The 24,611-nt window shown below is 39.9% G+C and overlaps 1 protein-coding gene across 5 annotated transcripts in view; it reads left to right on the top strand.

Moving 5' to 3' along the window:
- Ptpra (protein tyrosine phosphatase receptor type A) overlaps positions 1-24,611 on the top strand; it is a 142,809-nt gene that overhangs the window by 85,184 nt on the left and 33,014 nt on the right. For all 5 annotated transcript variants that reach the window (XM_074074457.1, XM_074074455.1, XM_074074453.1 and 2 more), the window contains 3 exons: positions 9,108-9,192; positions 10,348-10,421; positions 10,564-10,700. In XM_074074457.1, the coding sequence (XP_073930558.1) occupies positions 9,108-9,192; positions 10,348-10,421; positions 10,564-10,700 (296 nt within the window). The remainder of the gene's footprint in view (positions 1-9,107; positions 9,193-10,347; positions 10,422-10,563; positions 10,701-24,611) is intronic.

Genomic DNA, 24,611 nt, shown 5'->3' with positions numbered 1-24,611 from the left:
TTAGGCCTCATGCTTGCTAGGAAGACGCTTCACTTGAGCCACTCTACCAGCCGCCAGCTTCTTTTTTAAAAGCATTTTTACTGGTGTCGTTTGGATGAATTGTATATCAATTTCCTTGTCTATAAAATAAGGCTAGTATTTAATTAATATACCTGAAAATTGCTAGAATAATGAAATGGCATAATATGGGATTGTGTTTTACTCTGGGCCAGCAACATATGTATTTAAATGTTAACTGTAATCATAATTTTTATTACTTAATTTCTAAGTTGCCTGGCTAGCTGCCTCCCTTATTCTCATACTTCATATAGTTGTCAACTCTCCTGGTAGTCATAAGCAGTATTGCACCATTCCATGCCTTCCTGGTACTCATCCCATTCACTAATTCATCCAGGACCTTTCCTGACTAACACATCTTACATAATAGAACACTATCCACCCCATTCCCTCTTTCACTCTGCCTTATTTATGTGTATGTTTACTTTTGGTGGTACTATAGTTTGAATCAGGATTCAATGCCTACAAGGCAGGCACTTTTACTCCAACCCATTTTGTTCTGATTATTTTCTAGTTAAAATCTCACTTTTTGCACTGCTTTCAACTATTGATTGAGAAGGAGTCTTACAAACTTTTTTGCCTGAGCTGGCTTTGACTGACATCCTCCTGACCTCAGCCTCCCAGGTATAAAGGATTATAAGCATGAGCCACCAGCGCCCGGCTCCTTATTTTCCTTCATAGCATGCATTGTATATCGGCCTTATTTATCTATTCTCCTGTATTTTCCACACTGAACGTAAGTTTCACGTGGGCAGGAAAGTTTGATGTTCACTGTTGTATCCTCAGAACTTTCCCAAGTAGTTGCTAGCTATATATGCTTTGAATGAAATCTCTTGTTTTTTTGTTTTTGCAGTACTTAGGATCATCAAACATGGGACCTCATGAGCTACCACTGAGCTAAATTCTTTGCCCTAAAGATTAAATTGTGAGTTTAGGGATATCTGGAAGTAATCTTCAATCCATGTACTCAGGGAGCTCATCTTTTTTTTATTTTAGTAAAGTGAGAGAGTTTATTGAGATAACAAAGTATAAAGTGGGAGAATTCAGCCTCGAGAGCTAGGGGAGGGTTCCAACGGAGGGTGTCCCAGAAGCTCATTATTTAATGAAGATACATAATCTGTGACTTTGATCCAGTGTGATAGTGTTATAGGAGTGTAGGTACATAGTATTTTAGAAGTACAAGAAGGGAGCAGTTAATTTTGTCAAAAGGAGAAATTAGAGAAGGATTTGCTCAAATGGTGATATTTGAGCTAGAATTGTGTGTTGGCAAACTTTTTCTATTAGGAACTGGCCAGATAATAATTTCAATTTTCAACCTTATAGTCTCTGTTGCACCAACTCATCTCTGCCTCTGATAGTGCAAAATCAGCCATATACATTATATAAATGAATAACATGGCTGTGGCCAGTAGAATTTTTATTTATAAAAACAGATGGTGGATTGGTTTGGGGCTGTAGTTAGCCAACCCCTGTTCTAGACAATACTTGCCTGAGCCTAAGAAGTTGTACTGAGGCTCTCTGCTAGTGTGTAGATTTCTGAATGCAAAGGCTGGTCTTTCCCTTTGTATCAGGCACTTTATAAATGGTACCTCTTTTAAACCATCCATTAATTCTAACATGTGAAGAGTGATATTATATTTCTATTTTGTAAATCATTCTAAGAGATTGTCACACTACTATTAGTAAGATAGTAGGGATTTTATCTCCAAGGTCTTATCATATCCTAAAGTCCCATGCTCTGGAAATGGCTTTCTTTTGTATTTTTTTTTTAAGACAGGGTCCCACTGGGTAGCCCAGGCTGACCTGGGACTCACCATGTAGACCAGGCTGGCCTTGAACTCAAGATATTCCTGCCTCATCTCCCAGGTGCTGATATTACAGGCATGTACCACCATGCTCAGCTGAAAGTTGCTTTCTTTTGGCCTCAATGCTGAAAATGAAAATTTGGCTAGGTAAATAACTCTAGGCTCAAAATCCTAAGAACTTTGTAGACAGTGATGAACAATGACAAGCAAGTATGATTCTTGTTCAAAGGATCTTTTTTCTTTCACTTTTTTTTGGGAGGGGGCGTTGAATTTAAAGCTTCGTGCATGCTACTCAGGTACTTTACCTCTTGAACCATGCCTCCAGACCTTTTTGCTTTGGTTATGTTGGAGGTAGGATCTCACTTTCTGCCCTGCCCAGCCTGGGCTGCCATCCTCCTACTTTAGGCTTCCAGCTTAGCTGGGGATAATAGGAGTATGCCACCACACCCAGCTTTTTTCTGTTGAGATGGGGGTCTCACAAACATTTTTGCTTGGGCTGTCCTAGAACTACAGTCCTCCTGATCTTAGCCTCCCAGGTAGCTTGGAATAACAGGTGTACTATACCCAATTTTTGGTTGAGATGGAGTCTCATGAACTGTTTGCCCTGGCTGACTCGAACCTTGGTCCTCCTGATCTCAGTCTTCTAAGTAGGAAGGATTACCAGCCTCCTGTGCCCAGCTGTATGTTTTTAAAAGAATTGTCTGTGATTGATTGGCTGATTTTAGTCCAGAATTTCAGAAGTTTTGTCAAGATGTGTCAGGGTAAAGATATTTTTCTCAGTATTATTGCTCAAACTAGATGGTTCCTTTAGGCCCATTCTTTCCAAGAGCTTTCTTGTATTCTTTCTTTTCTCTTTTTCTGGTTTCTTTTTTGGGAACTCCTTTTGAATAGATACTAGATCTATCCAGCTTACCTCTCCTCCACTCTCATAATTTTTCTTCTTTTGCTTTGTGTTTTGGAAGTTTCCATGTTTTGCTCTTTTACTGATTTGGTATTCAATTATGTCTATTTTCCTTTTCAGCCTTTTTATTGAGATTTTCCTCCAACTCATATTGTTTTTTAAGAAGTCTTTCTGAATACTCAGATTGTTCCTTTTTTTAATAATGGCTCTTTAAAAATCAATACTGTCCTCTTGCACAAATTGCACATATTTGTGTGTGTGTGTGGTATTGGGATTTGAACTCAGGTCCTAGCATATGCTAGGAAGGCACTATACCACTACACACCTCCACCCCTTTTTTGCTTTGGTTATTTTTCAGATAGGGTGTTATGCTTTTTTCCTAGGAGACCACGCTATAACTGGGATTACAGATGTGTGCTACCACATCTGGCTTGTTTGTTAAGATGGAGTCTCAATAACTCTTTACCCAGTCTGACCTGGAATCACAATCCTCCTGATCTTCACTTCCCAAGTTACTGGTAGAGGCATGTGCCAACACACCCAGCCTAATTGCAATATATTGTAAAAGATTTATTTTGTTTCTTGTGTTACCTCTGTCTCTCATGGATTCCACTGTTCTTGTTATTTGGAAGATTACCTGTAGAGCTGGTTGAGCTTTAACCTGAGCCCTGAATGGCCTATAGTCTGCTCACAGCTGGTGTCCCTTGGGAAACCATCCTAACAGGGACAAACAGGGACATACCCAAAATCAGACATCCAATGATTGTTTAGGAAATTGGGATAGGACACAGTTATCCTCCAAGTGGAGTTTGGACTTACTTTGCTTTCTCTTTTCCCCTTCTTAATCTCTGTGGCTGCCTAGAGTTTTCTCAGCCACCACCCATGTCTTTTTTCTGCCTTCAGGGATCACCCAGGAAATCTGTGGACCTAGTGTACCTCGCAGTATGTACAACAGGTAGACCCACTTAGGATGCCAACTCTAACGAAACCAAAAAAGGCATTTATGAGGCAACTAAAAGAATTTAAACAGTATGTGCATATTAAATTATATTAAGGAATCAGTGTTGCTTTTTTAATGGGATAACAGTATCTGGTTGTTTTAAGAATTATTCTTGCTGGGTACCAGTGGCTCACACTTAAAATCCTAGCTACTCAGGAGGCAGAGATTAGGAGGATTGCAGTTCAAAGCCACCTTGGCTGGGCACCAATGGCTCACATTTAAAATCCTAGCTACTCAGGAGGCAGAGATCAGGAGGATTGCAGTTCAAAGCCAACTTGGACTAATAGTTCTCGAGACCCTATCTTGAAAGAAAAAATTACAAAAAAAAAAAAAAAAAAAGACTGGCAGAGTGGCTCAAGGTGTAGGCCCTGAGTTCAAACCCCAGTACTGAAAAAAAAAAAAAACTCTCTCAATGACACTTTCAAATTATAGTTGAAATGATTTGTCTCAGATCTGCTTTAAACTAATCCAGGAGAATAAGTGGGTATTGACCAGTGCTTCCTCTTCAGAGGGCATTTAGTAATGTCTGGAGAGTCTTTTGGTCATCATAGTTGGAGGGTTGCTACTGACATCTAATAGGTAGAACCCAGGAATGTAGTTAAATATCCTATAATACACACACACACACACACTCACACACACACACACACACACACACACACACACACACACACACACAACAAAAAGTTATTTAGCCCAAAATAGCATTAGTGTGAGGTTGAGAAACCTTGGTTAGATTGAAAAAAAACTGGCGTATAGTAATAATGTTGAAGTGGTAAGTACTAGGGTTTTATTAGAGTGTTCTCCTTACTCCTGAGTAAATGTGAAAGTTTTCATACTAAAAAACTTGAAAATATATGTTCAATTTATATTTTGTAAAATAAGTAAGCCCTCACCACTTTCTACAAAAAATTCCCACTCTTTATAGAGCCCTGTTCTTCCAGCTGAGTCTAGATAGGAAACCACAGCTTGTCACTCACCCTGTGGGAATGCTGCCCTCAGGCTGGCAGACCAGGAGGGTATCTAATTCCCAAGGCTCACTTTCATCCCCAGTCCCACATGACACTGAGTTGAGCTGTTTCCAGGCCTAGACAGGTAGAACTGGTACTTTTCACTTAGAAGTTCTTTGGCTCTTGTTGGTCTCTTCAGCAGTTGAGTCCCATCTGCTTTGCTTACAGAAATCCCTCAAAGTTTCTGGTATACAGATGCTACCCTTTGCTCCCTTCCAGATATGCTGTTGATTCATTAGTATTTTTTATTTTTTCTATCATTTTGATATGTTTTAGGGAAGAGGAAAAAGTAATCTCCCTAATTTGTGGATTCGGCCACTGTCTTGAGCCAGATATCTCTACTTACCTTCTTAAAATACCTAATATACTGTCCTCTGCAGTTGGAATTTAACAAGGGCATATTTCATGATAAATCTACTACTTTTATTCATTCATTTAACATACCCAGTATTGTTAATTCGTATTATGTGAGAGCTCTCATGCTAGGTTTTAAGGTATACAGAGAGAAATAAAACAGATGTAAACCTTGCCTGGTGAAATTTATAGTATAAAGGAGGGACACTCATTAATCAGCTTCAGTCAAATAAATAATTACAAAGTATGAGAGGTATTTCAAGGGAAATGATAGGGTGCTCTGTGAGAATAACACAAAAAATAACACAGTCAGCAATATTGACATAGTGCATGTGTGCTAGTTACTGTGCCAAGAGCTTCACATGGTTGATCTCATTTACTCTTCAGAATAACTTACTTTAGAGATGGTAAATTTAGTATTAGGAAGTCAGAGAAGACCTATTTGGGAAAGTGACACTTAAAATAAGACCTGAATGAGTAGGAGTTAGCCAGGTAAAGAATGGAGGGAGGCTGTGTGAATCAGAGAAATAACATATTCAAAGGTATAAGGATAAATAAACTCAGTATAGAGGGATGCCAGGAGTGGAGGTTTAGTGATCAAGGAAAGAGTGGCAGGAGATAGGGTAGTTACGGGGCTAAGTTAGGAAGGTGTTTATGGGCCCAGGCAAAGAGAATAGACTTTATTCTACAGGCTTAGGAAACCATTAAAGGAGAAGAACATGGTCTGAGGTTTTTTTTGGTTTTTGTGTTTTGGTTTTTTTGAGGCACTGGGGTTTGTAGGCAGGTGGTCTTACCACTTGAGCCATTGCACCAACCCTATGATCTTAGTTCTTTTCTAGATACCACTTTGTCTGATTTAGGAGAATTGGTTGGCAGAAAGTGGAATTTACTGGCAAGAGAGTACGGAGGCTGGGACTAGAGTATTTGATGACAGTAAAAAAATGGAACAAGGCAAACAGAATTGAGGTATTGGTTCTAGCCCTATAATACATTACTTTCAGCTAGATTGGTTATAGGAGATAAGCATGAGGGAAAAATCAAGGGGATTTCCACATTCCTTACTTGACCAACAGAGAGGGTAAGAATACTAACATTAAATGGTGAGGGGAAGGTTTAGACAAAAAGTTTGTGTTGCCTATGAAATTTAAAAGTGGAAGGAACTGAGAGCTCAGAAGAGTGGCCAGGGCAAACAGTGCAAATGTGGGAATTGCTAGCATATCATTTGTACTTACAGCCATCTATCTGATCAGATCAACTAGATAGAGTGTAGAAAAGAGTGCCAAAGGCAGAGGCCTGAGGAGTTCCCACAGTAGGAGAGCTGGTGTTGGAAGAGAAACAACTAGCAAAATAAGACAGATGGAACAGCCAAGAGATAGAAAAGTGCTTTGTTGTAGAAAACAAGAAAGTCTTCAAAGAGGAGAAAATGGTCTGTGGTGTTGGATGTTCATTTTAAGATGAGAGCTACATACCACATACCATGTTTGAAATTACCAAAGAAACATGGTATAACATCTCCCATGCTTGTAATCATAGCACTAGAGAAGCAAGAGGATCACAAGTTCACTCCAGCCTAGGCTACATAGCAAAACCCTATCTCAAAATAAAAAAAACAACTATGCCAGGCATTAGCTACTTGAGAGATGAAGATTGGGAGGATTGCAGTTTGAGGCCAGCCCAGGCAAATAGTTTGCAAGATCCCATCTCCAAAATAACCAGAGCAAAATTTACTAGAGAGTAGAGTGCCTGCTTTGCAAGTACAAAGCCCTAAGTTCAAACTCCCCAGTCCCACCAAAAAAACAAACAAAAACCTCTCCACACCTCCCTACAACTGTTTCTGTTCCTTTCCTCAGAATATCTTTATGTTAAAGTTCTCATGAAAATGGTTGTCTCCCTCTGCCCTCTTTCTATCTTTATTTCACTCCAGTTAGTTTTTTTCACCCATACTCAATTGAAATCATTCAAAAAGGTCATCAAAGGCCATCAAAGGTAGAGTGGCTCAAGCAGTAAGAACATCTGCCTAGCAAGTGTGAGGCCTTGAGTTCAAACCTCAGTCTCTCTCTCTCTCTCTCTCTCAGACACAGACACACACACACACACACACACACACACACACACGGTCATTTATAGCTGCCACTTGTCAAATCCAGTTTCACTTCTCTGTCTTCATCCTGCTTAATCTCTGAGCAGTATTTGATTGATTGATTACTCCCTCAAAAAATTCTTCTTTGTCCTTGGTGACACCAGTTTCTGCTGGATTACCTCCCACTTAACGGCTGTTGTTTATGAGTACAAATCCAGTTATATCTCTCCTCTGTTCAAAGCCCTCCTAGCATATAGTATTCCTCATCACATTCAGTATTAAAGCCACACTCATTGCCATGGCCTACAAAGTGTAAGTATTCTGGTTCCTGCCCACCCCTCAAGATGCATCTTGTACAACCCTGACCTTTATGCTCTTTCTTTCTTTCTTTTTTTTTTTTATTCATATGTGCATACAATGCTTGGGTCATTTCTCCCCCCGCCCCCACCCCCTCCCTTACCACCCACTCTGCCCCCTCCCTCTCCCCCCAACCCCCTCGATACCCAGCAGAAACTATTTTGTGTGCTGTTTCTTGAACCTACCAAGCTCATAAGGGCTATTATGTATGTTATTCCCTGTGCCTTCACCCATATCTTTGTATGGTTCACTTTGTCTTACCATTTATAGATCTCTGCTCAGATTATATCTCTTCAGGGAGATCTCCCCCTACTACTCAACCATTATATCCCCTGTACATCACTTTCTATCCTCTTACCCTGTCTTTTTGGTTTTGTTTTTTGTGGTACTGGAGTTTGAACTCAGTGCTTCGTGCTTGATAGGTAGGCACTCTACTTCTTGAGCCCTCTGCCAACCTTTTCTCGCGCTGGATATTTTTTTAGATAGTCTGGTGAACTGTTTGCTAAGGCTGGCTTCAAATTGTGATCCTCCTGATCTCTGCCTAGTGAGTAGCTAGGATTACAGGTGTGAGCCACCAGTGCCCAATTCTCTTAATCTTGTTTGTTTTTCTTCAAATCCCTGTCCTTGTCTAAAAGTATGTGTTTACTTGTTTATGAACAGTGTCTTCCTTCCCCATAGAATATAAGCTATTGCTGGTCTGCCTGAGTTCTCTATTCCCAATGTTCAGAACAGTGCCTGGCATACAGTTGCTGGTCTGTAAATATTTTTTGAATAAATTGTGCTAAGAGGTAGAATTAGATAAGGGTGGAATTTAACAATGTGCTAATTTTTGGTATCCTTATGGAGCAGTTTCAGTGGAGAACTGAGGATGGGAATCAGAACAAATAGAGTAAGGAAAGCCTGGAGATACAGAATTTGAGAAAAGAGATTAGACAAATGTTATGAAAAAAAAGAGGCTGATGGTAATCTGGAGATAGGTAGTGAGGTCAAGAACATAAATCTTTAGGGTGACAGTAATGGATATAGTCCAGAGTCCATATGACCTTTACATGGGAAGGACATATCCTCCCAAATAGCAAAGAGGTATAAACTCAGACTGGTTGTGTAGTCTGTGATGGGATGAATGGAGTCCTGACCTACTTGGTGAGCTGCATGAGAAATGGGGCTAGGTACCTAACAGAAAGGTATCTAGCACATTCCCTGTGGAATGATGGGAAGGCTTACCTATTTTCAAACTAGCCTTTGTCGTAGTTCGGGATCCTGGGTGGCAGGGGAAGGTGCTCTTCAGCTCACACTCAAACTCTTCTTCTTCCACTTCCTTCTCGTTCTCTCTCTCTCTCTCTCTCTCTTTTTCTCTCTCTAACACACACACACACACGTACACACATTTTTGCTATCACTGTTGACTGTGTGTGTGTTCCACATCCTGCCATCTACAAAAGCATTGAACAAGCCCACTTCTTCATCATTATTTTCCCTGAGCATTCAACTTGAGCCTTCCATTGCACAACACAGTAATAACTTGTCTTCTCTTGGTTTTCAGATGAGACTCCAATTATCGCAGTGATGGTGGCCCTGTCCTCTCTGCTAGTAATCGTGTTTATTATCATAGTTCTGTACATGTTAAGGTGAGCATTTTAATGTTTCTGCATTATCTTAGATTCTGTTTTAACGCCCCAGTGTCTTGGTAAGTCCACATAGTCCTGAAGACAGTAGGATAAGGACAGTGAATAGGTAGACTCATGATAGTGCTGAGGTTAAAATTCTACTTAGAAATGGTTGAAAAGCTCTACATAGTCTTCCTTAAGCTCTAGCCCTTCCCCTTTGCTTCCATCTGTCCAAACCCAGTACCCCAACTCATTTTCAACCTAAAATCCAGAATAGTGGCTTAGAGGTTGGGAGAAGAAACCAAAGTCTGAGTTATTAGCAAAGGTGTTTCAGGATCTTCAGCTCTAACCCTGTTGAAGCAGCCCCTGAAAGGGCCCCAGTGAGATTACACACACAACAAAATCCTTTATTTCTGGTTGGAACTTTGTCCCCAGACTCTCCAGGCATGGCTAACTCCCTGGCCCTGGCATGCTGAGCTGAGCCATGGAAGATCTAGGATTCCTCTTTCTGACCTTCTTTCAGAGGTCTCCAGATATTACCCCTCAAACAGTGAGCAGGAGCAAGGAGGGAACCCAAGGGAGAGAGGATGATGGTGCATTTGTTGTCTTCCTGCTGATGATACTGCCCTGACTGCCTGGGTTTAACTCTGCCTTATCTTTGGCCTAACTTGCTCTGTGGTCCCTCTGTTCTGCAGGAATAAAGAGGGGACCTTGTATGCCTCCACAGTTTGGCATGTGTCTCCGTCAGACATGTGTTCGCCCAGCCTAGAGCTCTGGCCTTCTCCTTGAAGCTTTCAGGCTACACTGGGGAGAGACCAGAATTTTTGTCTCATGTAGATCTTCCTCTCTCTCCCTACTACATTGCACTCACTCACCCTTTCTCCCCTGGTGTTTCTGTGCTCTCAAGTGAGTTCTGGAACTGGAGCTGCACAGAGAAGCCATGTAAGCAAGAATATATCAGTGGTGTTACCTAGGTTGGGTTCTAGGGTGTCAAGGACCATCCTGAGGAACTCAGTCACCATGGAATAGGGCTGCCTCAGATGTGTGTAATTGTCACTAAAAAGTCTGATTACTTGACAAAAGAGATTTAAAAAGGTTGAGCTGATAAGCAGGAGTACAAAGCCAGTGACTCCTGTCTCTGTGCCTAGTTTTTCATTACAAACATTTTTTCATTAGGTTTAAGAAATACAAGCAAGCTGGGAGCCATTCCAATTCTTTCCGTTTATCGAACGGCCGTACTGAGGATGTGGGTAAGGCACATCCCTTCATAGGGAAGAAAACTAAGAAATTAGGGGTTTTCGCCATCCTTTGAAAAGAATAATACTCTTAGTCTCCAGAAAAGGGACTGTATCCCCAGGGTACCTGACTGACGTTCCCCTTTGTGCACTGCAGAGCCTCAAAGCGTCCCACTTCTGGCCAGGTCCCCAAGCACCAACAGGAAGTACCCACCCCTGCCTGTGGACAAGCTGGAAGAGGAGATTAACCGGAGAATGGCTGATGACAATAAGCTCTTCAGAGAGGAATTCAACGTGAGTTCTTTATTGACGCTGGTATTGTCAGCAGGGAGGAAGGCAGATCTAAGGTCAGGCCTTTTGAGTTACGAGACAGAAAACAGATTTCTAAAGGTTAGTAGGTGAGAAATTTTTCATCAAGTTCACCTTCCTGCTTGATCATGGACAGGAAATGAAAAAAGATTTACTTCACCTCTTTCATGTTCCCATCCATCCATTAATCCATTCATTATCATATCTGTTACTACATTTGTTTAATAAATACTTACCAAGCATCTAATATGTGCCAGGTAGTATTCTAGGTGCCAGGGATATTATAGGGAACAAAAACAGATCCAGTCCCTACTCTCAAGGAACTCACTGCACACTAGGGAAAAACCACTAATAAGAACAAAAATAACTAATTCAAACAGCAACACAGGACATGAAGGACTGATGCATAGTTGTAGAAGCCCATGTTAAGAGGTGATGTTTTATAGTCTATAGGAGGGGGTCCAGAGTGTCTAGAGTAGACAATAGGACTAGATCAGTTTGAAAAATGGAGACTATGGCAGATAGTAGAGCACCAGCCTCATCTTTAATGTTGAGATTCGTATTTTTTTATAACTCTCTCCAGGAAGCAGAACATGTATAAACCACCAGTTGGTGATCCCAGCCCACCAGTTCTGATCCCAAATCAAAAGAGCTTCCTTGAAGAAGCAAGAGTAGCAGGAAAAGGGGAATAGAAAACATTCAAGGCACTGTAAATAGCAGGCGCGCATTGCCAGGAGTGAAGGAAAAGCACATTCAGAAAATTAAAGAAGGGCTGTATGTGGCCTCAGGACAGAGAAGGGAGTAGCAAGAGGTGAAGCTAAGAGAAAACTAGGCCAAACCATTGATCTCACAGATTGTCATGAGAGAAGTAGAAAGCCTTGGACTAACCAAATTTGTGTTTTGGAAAGATGATTCTGGCTGCTATATGTGAATAACAACCAGTGGTAGGCCAGAGTAGTTTCAGGGAATACAGATAAGGGCTACTGCAGTTGTTAAGACCAGAGAGCTGGTATATTTACCTAAAATGGTAATGATTAAGGAAGAGGAATAGATTGGACAGAAAGGAACAGTTCTACACTTGGCCAATTCATCAACTAGGACATTGCTAATGTGTCAGCTTCCTGCACACCTTTCCACTATGCCATGTGTCAGCTTTGTCTTGTACACTGGCTCTTCTCTTGACACCAAAATGGCTACCCCAGTTCTAGACATGCCATGGATTAAATAAGGTCCAGTGGGAAAAGAATGACTTGTTTGTTTTCTTTTATCAATGAGGAACATTTTCCCAGAAGCTTCTGGAGACTTCCTTTGTCACATGCTCCTTCTTAAACCAATTATGAACAAGGGAGAAATAAGGTTACTGCTACTGACTGAGATCAATCCAGATTATACCTGGGTGTAGGCAGACAACCCCACAGAGTGGAACTCTGGTAATGACGAGGAAAGGAGAAATGGTTATTGAATGGGCATATCTGTTCCACCACAGAAAGGCTTAGGGTCAGATTTGCATGTTCAGAAAATTTTTAGCTTCAATATAGAGAATAGAAGGGAAGCAAGACTTGAAGCCTGGAACCATTTACCAGACAGGAATTAATAGAATAACTTGTACCCTTTTTTGACTATTGGAAAAACAGTACCACAGCCTCAGCACCACAGCTGGGTCTGTGATAGGAATTGTACTGTTTTGTAATCTGTAATACCAACTGCTTCTGGGTGATGGGAATCATAAGGGTTTATTAAACGAATGGGATGTGTGGCAGGTGTCTGTATCCATCACTACCATCTATAGTGGAATTCTGCTGGACTCATTCAAATATATGGCTTATTGGATCACTTAATACCTAGGTTATGATGGGGTGTTGAAGTCATTTGAATACTTGGTGTCCTGTGGTTAGGTTAACAGTCTTCACTTTAGAGCCCAATTCTAAGCTAGGAGCATGGTAGTTTTCTCATTATGCTTCTCCTGCTCAGCCTTATCATAGACATTTTAAATGTACCCGAGCCAGTTCTCCCTGCATAGATAGCTGGAGAACCTTCTCTTTTGAGATCATTCAATAAATGGGTCAGAGCAGTACACCAGCATGTGAGATATGCTGTCTCCAGAATCCAAAGTGGCCCGGCAAGCATTCCTCATCCTCCTTAGTGGGGAAGGAGCAGTAGGGCAAAGAACAGTAACTTGTCCTTTATGTTGGAGGAGATATCCTGACATGCTGTAGGACTTTGACCTTCAGAAAACTCAGCTGAGATGACAAGCCATTGGTTTTTTTGTTTTGTTTATGTCTGTCGTGTGTATCTAACATACATAACTTTCTGCTTTTCAGGTTCTGTAGGCTTGATGTCATTAGCATGGTTGTCAGGGTGATACCCTGTGAAATACACAAATTCTCATGAACACAGCACAGATAGGTCAGGGTTCTTTATTACTGAAGCATCTCCTTTCATGCTTCAGAGTAGTCTCTGCAACTTAAAAGAACGGATACTTGTCCCATTAATAGGGAGATCCCTATATGTTAAATCTGTAGGAACAATTTGCTGGAAAAGAAACTTCAAGTCTGCAATTCCTACTAAGTCAGTTTACAATAATTTGTTGACTTGTTGTTGTTGTTGTTTTTAAGGCAGTGTCTCACTGTGCAGCCCAGGCTGGCCTCAAACTCATGTCTTCCTGTCTCAGTGTTGGGATTCTAGGCATGCACCACCATGGCAATCTTCCATTGACTTTCTTAAAGATTGTTTGGTGGCTTGCATGGGAGGTAACAGGAAACAAGAGTAGTAGTATTAGTACTTACTGAGCACTCACTGTGCCATTGCTAAACTCAGAGATGTCAATGAACTATTTTATCATTGTCCTGCTTTTTTTTTTTTTTTGGTTTGGTTTTTGTGGCAGATCTCACTGTGTTGCCCAAGCTCGCCTCAGCCTCCTATTCTCCAGTGGTCCTCCTGCCTCAGCCTCTCAGCCTCCCAAGTAGTTGGGACTATGAGCATGTACCACCATACCCATGTGTCCTGCAGCTTTGAAGCTTTCTGTAGCACTTCAGATAAAGATCACTGCTGCAGAAGCTTCCATTTGTTTTTTCTCTGATGATATTTATCCCAGTGGGTTAGGGAATCAATGTACATATTTGCTGCTTACTGGTGACTCCTACTGTGAGGAGCTCCTACAGCTCAGGTCAAAACTCCTTCCTTCACGTAGCCTGCAAAGGCTCCATTTTAAGTAGCATATCATAGTGGTATTCTGAGTTCCCAAGAATTGGTTAGCCAAAGCCAGAACCTCGTAAACCCTGAAAGATGCATTTCCCTTTACCTAGTACACAGTTACCATAGTAAATGACTGTAGATTCTTAGTCTACTTTTTCTTTTTTTTGGAGGCACTGGGGTTTGAACTCAGAGCCTCACTCTTGCTAGGCAGATGCTTTTTTTTTTTAATGCTTTTATTATTCATATGTGCATACAATACTTGGGTCATTTCTCCCACCTGCCCCCACCCCATCCCTTACCGCCCACTCCACCCCCTCCCTCTTCCCCCATACCCCATCAATTCCCAGCAGAAACCATTTTGCCCTTATCTCTACTTTTGTTCAAGAGAGAGTATAAGCAATAATAGGAAGGAACAAGGGTTTTTGCTAGTTGAGATAAGGATAGCTATACAGGGAGTTGACTCACATTAATTTCCTGTGCATGTGTGTTACCTTCTAGGTTAATTCTTCTTGATCTAACCTTTTCTCTTGTTCCTGGTCCCCTTCTCCTATTGTCCTCAGTTGCTTTTAAGGTATCTGCTTTAGTTTCTCTGCATTGAGGGCAACAAATGCTAGCTAATTTTTTAGGTGTCTTACCTATCCCCTTGTGTGCACTTGCTTTTATGTTGTGATCAAAGTTCAATCCCCTTGTTGTGTTTGCCCTTGATCTAATGTCCGCATATGAGGGAGAATATACGATTTTTGGTCTTTTGAGCCAGGCTAACCTCACTCAGAATGATGTTCTCCAGTTCCGTCCATTTACCAGCAAATGATAACATTTCGTTTTTCTTCATGGCTGCATAAAATTCCATTGTGTATAGATACCACATTTTCTTGATCCGTTCGTCAGTAGTGGGGCATCTTGGCTGTTTCTATAACTTGGCTATTGTGAATAGTGCCGCAATAAACATGGGTGTGCAGGTGCCTCTGGAGTAACCTGTGTCACAGTCTTTTGGGTATGTCCCCAAGAGTGGTATTGCTGGATCAAATGGTAGATCAATGTTTAGCTTTTTAAGTAGCCTCCAGATTTTTTTCCAGAGTGGTTGTACTAGTTTACATTCCGACCAACAGTGTAAGAGGGTTCCTTTTTCCCCGCATCCTCGCCAACACCTGTTGTTGGTGGTGTTGCTAACGATGGCTATTCTAACAGGGGTGAGGTGGAATCTTAGTGTGGTTTGAGTTTGCATTTCCTTTATTGCTAGAGATGGTGAGCATTTTTTCATGTGTTTTTTGGCCATTTGAATTTCTTTTGAGAAAGTTCTGTTTAGTTCACTTGCCCATTTCTTTATTGGTTCATTAGTTTTGGGAGAATTTAGTTTTTTAAGTTCCCTGTATGTTCTGGTTATCAGTCCTTTGTCTGATGTGTAACTGGCAAATATTTTCTCCCACTCTGTGGGTGTTCTCTTCAGTTTAGAGACCATTTCTTTTGATGAACAGAAGCTTTTTAGTTTTATGAAGTCCCATTTATCTATGCTATCTCTTAGATGCTGTGCTGCTGTGGTTCCATTGAGAAAGTTCTTACCTATACCTACTAATTCCAGAGTATTTCCTACTCTTTCCTGTATCAACTTTAGAGTTTGTGGTCTGATATTAAGATCACTGATCCATTTTGAGTTAATATTGGTATAGGATGATATACATGGATCTAGTTTCAGTTTTTTGCAGACTGCCAACCAGTTTTCCCAGCAGTTTTTGTTGAAGAGGCTGCTTTTTCTCCATCGTATATTTTTAGCGCCTTTGTCAAAGACAAGTTGGTTATACTTGTGTGGCTTCATATCCAGGTCCTCTGTTCTGTTCCACTGGTCTTCATGTCTGTTTTTGTGCCAGTACCATGCTGTTTTTATTGTTACTGCTTTGTAATATAGTTTGAAATCAGGTATTGTGATACCTCCAGCATTGTTCTTTTGACTGAGTATTGCCTTGGCTATTCATGGTCTCTTGTGTTTCTGTATAAATTTAATGATAGATTTTTTTCAGTATCTTTAATGAATGTCATTGGAATTTTGATGGGAATTGCATTAAACATGCAGATTACTTTGGGAGTATAGACATTTTTACTATGTTGATTCTACCAATCCATGAGCATGGGAGATCTCTCCACTTTCTGTAGTCTTCCTGAATCTCTTTCTTCAGAAGTGTATAGTTTTCCTTGTAGAGGTCTTTCACATCCTTTGTTAGGTTTACACCTAGGTATTTGATTTTGTTTGAGGCTATTGTAAATGGAATTGTCTTCATACATTCTTTTTCAGTTTGCTCATTGTTAGTGTATAGAAATGCTAATGATTTTTCTATGTTGATTTTATATCCTGCTACCTTACTGTAGCTATTGATGATGTCTAGAAGCTTCTGAGTAGAGTTTTTTGGGTCTTTAAGGTATAGGATCATGTCGTCTGCAAATAGGGATATTTTGACAGTTTCTTTACCTATTTGTATTCCTTTTATTCCTTCTTCTTCTTTTTTTTTTTTTCATTTTTCTTTTATTATTCATATGTGCATACAAGGCTTGGTTTATTTCTCCCCCCTGCCCCCACCCCCTCCCTTACCACCCACTCCACCCCCTCCCGCTCCCCCCCTCAATACCCAGCAGAAACTATTTTGCCCTTATCTCTAATTTTGTTGTAGAGAGAGTATAAGCAATAATAGGAAGGAACAAGGGGTTTTGCTGGTTGAGATAAGGATAGCTATACAGGGCATTGACTCACATTGATTTCCTGTGCGTGGGTGTTACCTTCTAGGTTAATTCTTTTTAATCTAACCTTTTCTCTAGTTCCTGGTCCCCTTTTCCTATTGGCCTCAGTTGCTTTAAGGTATCTGCTTTAGTTTCTCTGCATTAAGGGCAACAAATGCTAGCTAGTTTTTTAGGTGTCTTACCTATCCTCACCCCTCCCTTGTGTGCTCTCGCTTTTATCATGTGCTCATAGTCCAATCCCCTTGTTGTGTTTGCCCTTGATCTAATGTCCACATATGAGGGAGAACATACGATTTTTGGTCTTTTGAGCCAGGCTAACCTCACTCAGAATGATGTTCTCCAATTCCATCCATTTACCAGCGAATGATAACATTTCGTTCTTCTTCATGGCTGCATAAAATTCCATTGTGTATAGATACCACATTTTCTTAATCCATTCGTCAGTGCTGGGGCATCTTGGCTGTTTCCATAACTTGGCTATTGTGAATAGTGCCGCAATAAACATGGATGTGCAGGTGCCTCTGGAGTAACAGTCTTTTGGGTATATCCCCAAGAGTGGTATTGCTGGATCAAATGGTAGATCGATGTCCAGCTTTTTAAGTAGCCTCCAAATTTTTTTCCAGAGTGGTTGTACTAGTCTACATTCCCACCAACAGTGTAAGAGGGTTCCTTTTTCCCCGCATCCTCGCCAACACCTGTTGGTGGTGGTGTTGCTGATGATGGCTATTCTAACAGGGGTGAGGTGGAATCTTAGTGTGGTTTTAATTTGCATTTCCTTTATTGCTAGAGATGGTGAGCATTTTTTCATGTGTTTTCTGGCCATTTGAATTTCTTCTTTTGAGAAAGTTCTGTTTAGTTCACATGCCCATTTCTTTATTGGTTCATTAGTTTTGGGAGAATTTAGTTTTTTAAGTTCCCTGTATATTCTGGTTATCAGTCCTTTGTCTGATGTATAATTGGCAAATATTTTCTCCCACTCTGTGGGTGTTCTCTTCAGTTTAGAGACCATTTCTTTTGATGAACAGAAGCTTTTTAGTTTTATGAGGTCCCATTTATCTATGCTATCTCTTAGTTGCTGTGCTGCTGGGGTTTCATTGAGAAAGTTCTTACCTATACCTACTAACTCCAGAGTATTTCCTACTCTTTCTTGTATCAACTTAAGAGTTTGGGGTCTAATATTAAGATCCTTGATCCATTTTGAGTTAATCTTGGTATAGGGTGATATACATGGATCTAGTTTCAGTTTTTTGCAGACTGCTAACCAGTTTTCCCAGCAGTTTTTGTTGAAGAGGCTGCTATTTCTCCATCGTATATTTTTAGCTCCTTTGTCAAAGATAAGTTGCTTATAGTTGTGTGGCTTCATATCCAGGTCCTCTATTCTGTTCCACTGGTCTTCATGTCTATTTTTGTGCCAGTACCATGCTGTTTTTATTATTATTGCTTTGTAATATAGTTTGAAGTCAGGTATTGTGATACCTCCTGCATTGTTCTTTTGACTGAGTATTGCCTTGGCTATTCGTGGCCTCTTGTGTTTCCATATAAATTTAACAGTAGATTTTTCAATCTCTTTGATGAATGTCATTGGAATTTTGATGGGAATTGCATTAAATATGTAGATTACTTTTGGAAGTATAGACATTTTTACTATGTTGATTCTACCAATCCATGAGCATGGGAGATCTCTCCACTTTCTATAGTCTTCCTCAATCTCTTTCTTCAGAAGTGTATAGTTTTCCTTGTAGAGGTCTTTCACATCTTTTGTTAGGTTTACACCTAGGTATTTGATTTTTTTTGAGGCTATTGTAAATGGAATTGTTTTCATACATTCTTTTTCCGTTTGCTCATTGTTAGTGTATAGAAATGCTAATGATTTTTCTATGTTGATTTTATATCCTGCTACCTTGCTATAGCTATTGATGATGTCTAGAAGCTTCTGAGTAGAGTTTTTTGGGTCTTTAAGGTATAGGATCATGTCGTCTGCAAATAGGGATATTTTGACAGTTTCTTTACCTATTTGTATTCCTTTTATTCCTTCTTCTTGCCTAATTGCTCTGGCTAGGAATTCCAGTACTATGTTGAATAGGAGTGGAGATAGTGGGCATCCTTGTCTGGTTCCTGATTTTAGAGGGAACGGTTTTAATTTTTCTCCGTTAAGTATAATGCTGGCTGTAGGTTTGTCATATATAGCTTTTATAATGTTGAGGAACTTTCCTTCTATTCCTAGTTTTCTTAGAGCTTTTATCATGAAATGATGTTGGATCTTATCAAAGGCTTTTTCTGCATCTATTGAGATGATCAAGTGGTTTTTGTCTTTGCTTCTGTTAATGTGGTTTATTACGTTTATTGATTTTCGTATGTTGAACCACCCCTGCATCCCTGGGATGAAGCCTACCTGGTCGTGGTGAATAATCTTTTTGATGTGTTGTTGAATTCGGTTTGCCATTATTTTGTTGAGGATTTTTGCATCAATGTTCATTAAAGAGATTGGCCTATAGTTCTCCTTTTTGGAGGTGTCTTTGCCTGGTTTTGGGATAAGTGTAATACTGGTTTCATAAAATGTGTTAGGCAGTTTTCCTTCCCTTTCTATTTCATGGAATAGTTTAAGGAGGGTTGGTATCAGTTCTTCTTTAAAGGTCTGATAGAATTCAGCAGAGAATCCATCAGGTCCTGGACTTTTCTTTTTGGGGAGACTCTTGATTGCTGCTTCAATTTCATTTTGTGTTATAGGTCTATTCAGGTGATTAATTTCCTCTTGGTTCAGTTTTGGTGATCATATGTATCTAGAAATCTGTCCATTTCTTTAAGATTTTCAAATTTATTTGAATATAGGTTCTCGAAGTAGTCTCTGATGATTTCCTGGACTTCCATGGTGTTTGCTGTTATCTCCCCTTTTGCATTCCTGATTCTACTAATTTGAGTTTTTTCTCTCCTCATTTTAGTCAGGTTTGCCAGGGGTCTTTTGATCTTGTTTATTTTTTTCAAAGAACCAACTTTTTGTTTCATTAATTCTTTGTATGGTTTTTTTGGTTTCTATTTCGTTGATTTCAGCTCTTATTTTTATTATTTCTCTCCTATTTGTTTTGGGATTTGCTTGTTCTTGTTTTTCTAGGAGTTTGAGATGTGTCATTAGGTCATTGATTTGGGATCTTTCTGTCTTTTTAATATATGCACTCATGGCTATAAACTTTCCTCTCAGGACTGCCTTTGCTGTGTCCCACAGGTTCCGGTAGGTTGTGTTTTCATTTTCATTGACTTCCGGGAACTTTTTAATTTCCTCTTTTATTTCATCAATGACCCATTGTTCATTAAGTAATGAGTTATTCAGTTTCTAGCTGTTTGCATGTTTTTTGTCTTTACCTTTGTTGTTGAGTTCTAGTTTTATTGCATTGTGATCAGATAGTATAATTTCTATTTTCATATATTTGCTGAGGCTTGCTTTGTGCCCTAGGATATGATCTATTTTGGAGAAGGTTCCATGGGCTGCTAAGACGAATGTATATTGTGTAGAAGTTGTATGTAATGTTCTGTAGACATCAAGTAGGTCCATTTCATCTATTGTATGTTTTAGATCTTGGATTTCTTTATTGATTTTTTTGTTTGAATGGCCTATCAATTGATGATAATGGGGTGTTAAAGTCTCCTGCAACCACTGTGTTGAAGTTAATATATGCTTTTAGGTCTTTCAGGGTATGTTTGATGAAATTGGGTGCGTTGACATTGGGTGCATATAGGTTGATAATTATTATTTCCTTTTGATCTATTTCCCCTTTTATTAGTATGGAATGTCCTTCTTTATCTCATTTGATCAGTGTAGGTTTGAAGTCTACTTTGTCAGAGATAAGTATTGCTACTCCTGCCTGTTTTTGGGGGCCGTTAGCTTGATAAATCTTCCAGCCTTTCATCCTAAGCCTATGCTTATTTCTGTCAGTGAGATGGGCCTCCTGTAAGCAACAAATTGTTGGGTCTTCCTTTTTAATCCATTTCGTCAAATGGTGCCTTTTGATGGGTGAATTAAGTCCGTTAACATTAAGTGTTAGTAGTGATAGGTATGTGGTGATTCCTGTCATTTAGTTGTCTTAGTTGTTTGAAGATTTGATTATGTGTACCTAAGTTGAGGTTACTCTCTACTTTTTTGCTTTTTCTTTTCCTGTAGTTTGGTGCTGCCTGTCCTTTCATGGTTATGTTGGGTTTCACTTTCTGTGTATAGAATCCCTTGCAGAATCTTTTGTAGTGGTGGCTTTGTGGTCACATATTGTTTTAGTTTCTGCTTATCATGGAAGACTTTTATTGCTCCATCTATTTTGAATGATAGTTTTGCTGGATAGAATATCCTGGGGTTGAAGTTATTTTCATTCAGTGCCCAGAAGATCTCACCCCACGCTCTCTTGCTTTTAATGTTTCTGTTGAGAAGTCTGCTGTGATTTTGATGGGTTTACCTTTGTATGTTATTTGTTTTTTCTCTCTTATAGCCTTCAATATTCTTTCCCTAGTTTTAGGCAAGTGCTTTTATCCCTCAAGCCACTCCACCAGCCCCAGTGTCTGTAGATTCTTAAGGGAAGTTGAGGAGGTAGGTTCGTGGTATATAAATGTTGATGTGCTCTGGCAGGGCTCTTCCTCACAGGTGCCTGGCCTCCCCTTATTAGAGGGATGAAATGACCCAGGGCCTAGGAATTAGATGAGAGTGGCCTTCTCTCTAGCAAAGTAATCTTGTAGGCCCCCTCAACTGAGCTGGGCCAGATGCTTCCCATTTCTTTATTCTGAAAGATTCTAGTGCTGTCCTCACCAAAGACCATGTTATAGATACCATCGGGGCTGTGGTGAAGGTGTCAGTGGAAAGGTTGAGCCTGTTAGAGCCCTTGTAACACACTTAACTTCTCTACTTTGTGCTTAAAAAAATAAGAGAAGTCAACTAATTAAGCGAAAACACAGAGTTGTCTATCAGGAAAACACTAGGAGAACTGGAAGAATTGAAAGATGTGTCGGAGTATCAAGCCTTAAGCCAAGCAGGTCCTGCCTTGGTGGCTCTGGCCTTTCCTAGGGAAAAAGCCCTTGGAAAGATAATCTACCCTGCTTAGTGTTGGTCAGGTATGCCTGCTTGTATTAGTCAGCCCAGGCAGGAAAAGGTAGCAATAGCACATAGGGCAGATACACCAATTTGTGCCTATTATCATCGAATAATATTTTTCTAATCATCAGGGTTTACTAAGCAAAGTATAAAATTCAGGTACCAAAATGGAAAAGACTAATAAATTAAAATGTTAAGCTAGGTGCCGGGGGCTCATACCTATAATCCTAGCTATTCAGGAGACAGATCAGGAGGATCGCAATTCAAAGCCACCCCAGGCAAATAGTTCCAGAGACCCTTTTCTTGGAAAAAAAAAAAAAAAGTCACAAAAAAGGGTTGGTGGAATGGTTCAAGCAGTAAGAGTGCCTGCCTAGCAAGCAAGAGGCCCTGAGTTCAAACACAGTGCCACCAAAAAAAAAAAAAATTAAGCATTTTTATGATAAATGATGCCATAAAAATGTGACCAACTACGAGAACCTTTTTGCCAGAAGTAGACAAAATAGTTTCTCTAATAAGGGTCTCTACAGACCTGTGAGAAAAGAGTAAGTAATCTAGTGGAAAATTGGCAGCTCACAGAAAAAATACAGCTAGTCTATAAGTATGAAAAGAAGACCAACTATATCTATTAGGGAAGTACATATTGAAATTAACCGTTATTTTGGGCATATCAGATTTTCTTTTATGGTAGTACATTTGAACTCAGGGCCTGTACTTGCTAAGCAAGCACTCTACCACATGAGCTACATGCCCAGCCCTCAAATTTGAAATTTTTAAAGACTGATATCAAGTATGGGCAAAAGTAATGGGTTGCAGATGCTCTTATACACAGGTAGGGGAGTTTAAATTGCCATGATTAGAACTGTTTTTCTGGGTCAAACAAAATTTAAATCTTTATGCTGTGTTTTCTCACTTCTAAGATTTCTAATAGAACAACCTTTCTGTGCACAAACAGGTGTTTATACAAGAGTGTCCAGCATGGTTTATAGTAGCAAATTCAAATGAAAACTAAATACCTGACAAATGTCTGGATGGCTGAATGATGGCTTATATCCATCATGAAATTCTGTATTGTCATTAAATGTGTTGCCTGGCACCAGTGGCTCACATCTGTAATCCTAGCTGCTTGGGAGGCTAAGATCAGGAAGATTGCAGTTCAAGGCCAGCGCAGGGAAAAATTCATGTGACCATCCCCCCCAATCTCCAAAAATAACTGGAGCAAAACAGACTGGTTGTTATTACGTATATTATAGTATATAATATAATCTAATATTGGTATAATATAATAGATATATTATGTAAGAAAACACATTGCAGATGAATATAGATGGTATAATCCCAGTTTTGTATTTAAAAATATATGTATAACTGTGTGTGTTTGGGTATGCTAATGCATTTAAGTTTAGAAAAAGCTATGAACTGTTAACAGTGGCTACCTCCAAGGGGTAGGTGGAAGATAAGAAAGACATAACAGGATTCTACTTTCTACTAAGTTATTGGACTATCTTTTACAGCAATTACATTCAGTGTGTGTGTGCATGTATGTATGTGTCCTGTCCCCCATACTTGGAGTTCGAACTCAGGGCTTTGCACTTCCTAGGCAAGCACTCTACAGCTTGAGCCACATCTCCAACCTGCTTGTTATAATTTTTCATGTATGTATGTGATGCAGGGGTTTGAACTCAGAACCTACACCTTGAGCCACTCCACCAGCCCTTTTTTGTGAAGGGTTTTTTCGAGATAGGGTCTTGCAAACTGTTTGTCCGGGGTGGCTTCGAACTCCTTACCTCTGCCTCCTGAGTAGCTAGGATTACAGGCATGAGCCACCAGCTCCTGCCTTGTTACAATATTTTAAAAAGCAGAGTCTGGAGGGTTTTTGTTTATTTGTTTTTTGAGACAGGATCTTGATGTGTAGCTCACATTAGCCTCAAACTCAAGATTCTTCTGCCTCAGCCTCCTGAGTGCTGGAATTATAGGCATGAACCACCAACCACCATACTGGGCTTGTTTTTTTTTTTAATGGGAAATAAAACTAATGGTCCATAGTATCTAAAAAGAAGGAATTGCTGTCCCATGTTTAAACTGTACCAGGAAGCTTATGGTCAGTTCACTGAAAAAAGCATATCACCAGATGGGTTGTTCTTATGCAGAGAAACTGGACAATTGGGTGAACAGCTGAAGGAGCAATCAGTAGAGGACATGACAGCTGTTTTCAGATATTTGACAAGCTGAAAAATGCCTGTAATATTTCTGTGACTCCTCACCATGGTTGAAAGTTCTAAGCTATAACTTTCATCCTCCAATTAGGAACTAGAACTTTTTTTATTCACCAGCATTTCAATTTAGGAAGAAACATTGAATTTGTTTACTAGAAACACTTGAAAAAGCTGCTTGCTGAATGAGGTCCCTAAAACATGCTCAAGGTTTAAAAAGTTAAGTAAATAAATAAATAATTTGGTTAACTCCTGTAAAAGGGGATAGAAAAGAGAACAGAGGAAAAGAGGTGAAGCCAGTGAGATAGCCAAAATCTGCCTGGTGATCTAACCTTCTTAGACCCTATATCTTTTGTAACACTATTTAATTCTTTTTTCTTCTTCTTCTTTTGGCAGTACTGGGGTTTGCACTTAGGGCCTTTTGTTTGCTAGGCAGGCACTCTACCACTTGAGCCACTCCCCCAGCCCTTTTTTGTTTAGGTATTTTTTCAAATAAGGTCTGCACTGGACTGTGATCCTCCTTTATTTATGCCTCCCACATAGCTGGGATGACAGGCACTCACCACCACACCCAGCTCTTACTGGTTGAGATGGGATCTCCCTGTCTGTTTGTCTGGGCTGCCTCAAGCCATAATCCTCCCCATCTCGGCCTCCCAAGTAACTGGAATAATAGGTTTGAGCCACTACATCTGGCTTAGT

This window comes from Castor canadensis, chromosome 5, assembly GCF_047511655.1.
Source record: "Castor canadensis chromosome 5, mCasCan1.hap1v2, whole genome shotgun sequence".
NCBI lineage: Eukaryota > Metazoa > Chordata > Mammalia > Rodentia > Castoridae > Castor > Castor canadensis.
The sequence above is the reverse complement of the archived record's forward strand: the minus strand, read 5'-3'. Positions and strand labels throughout refer to the sequence as shown.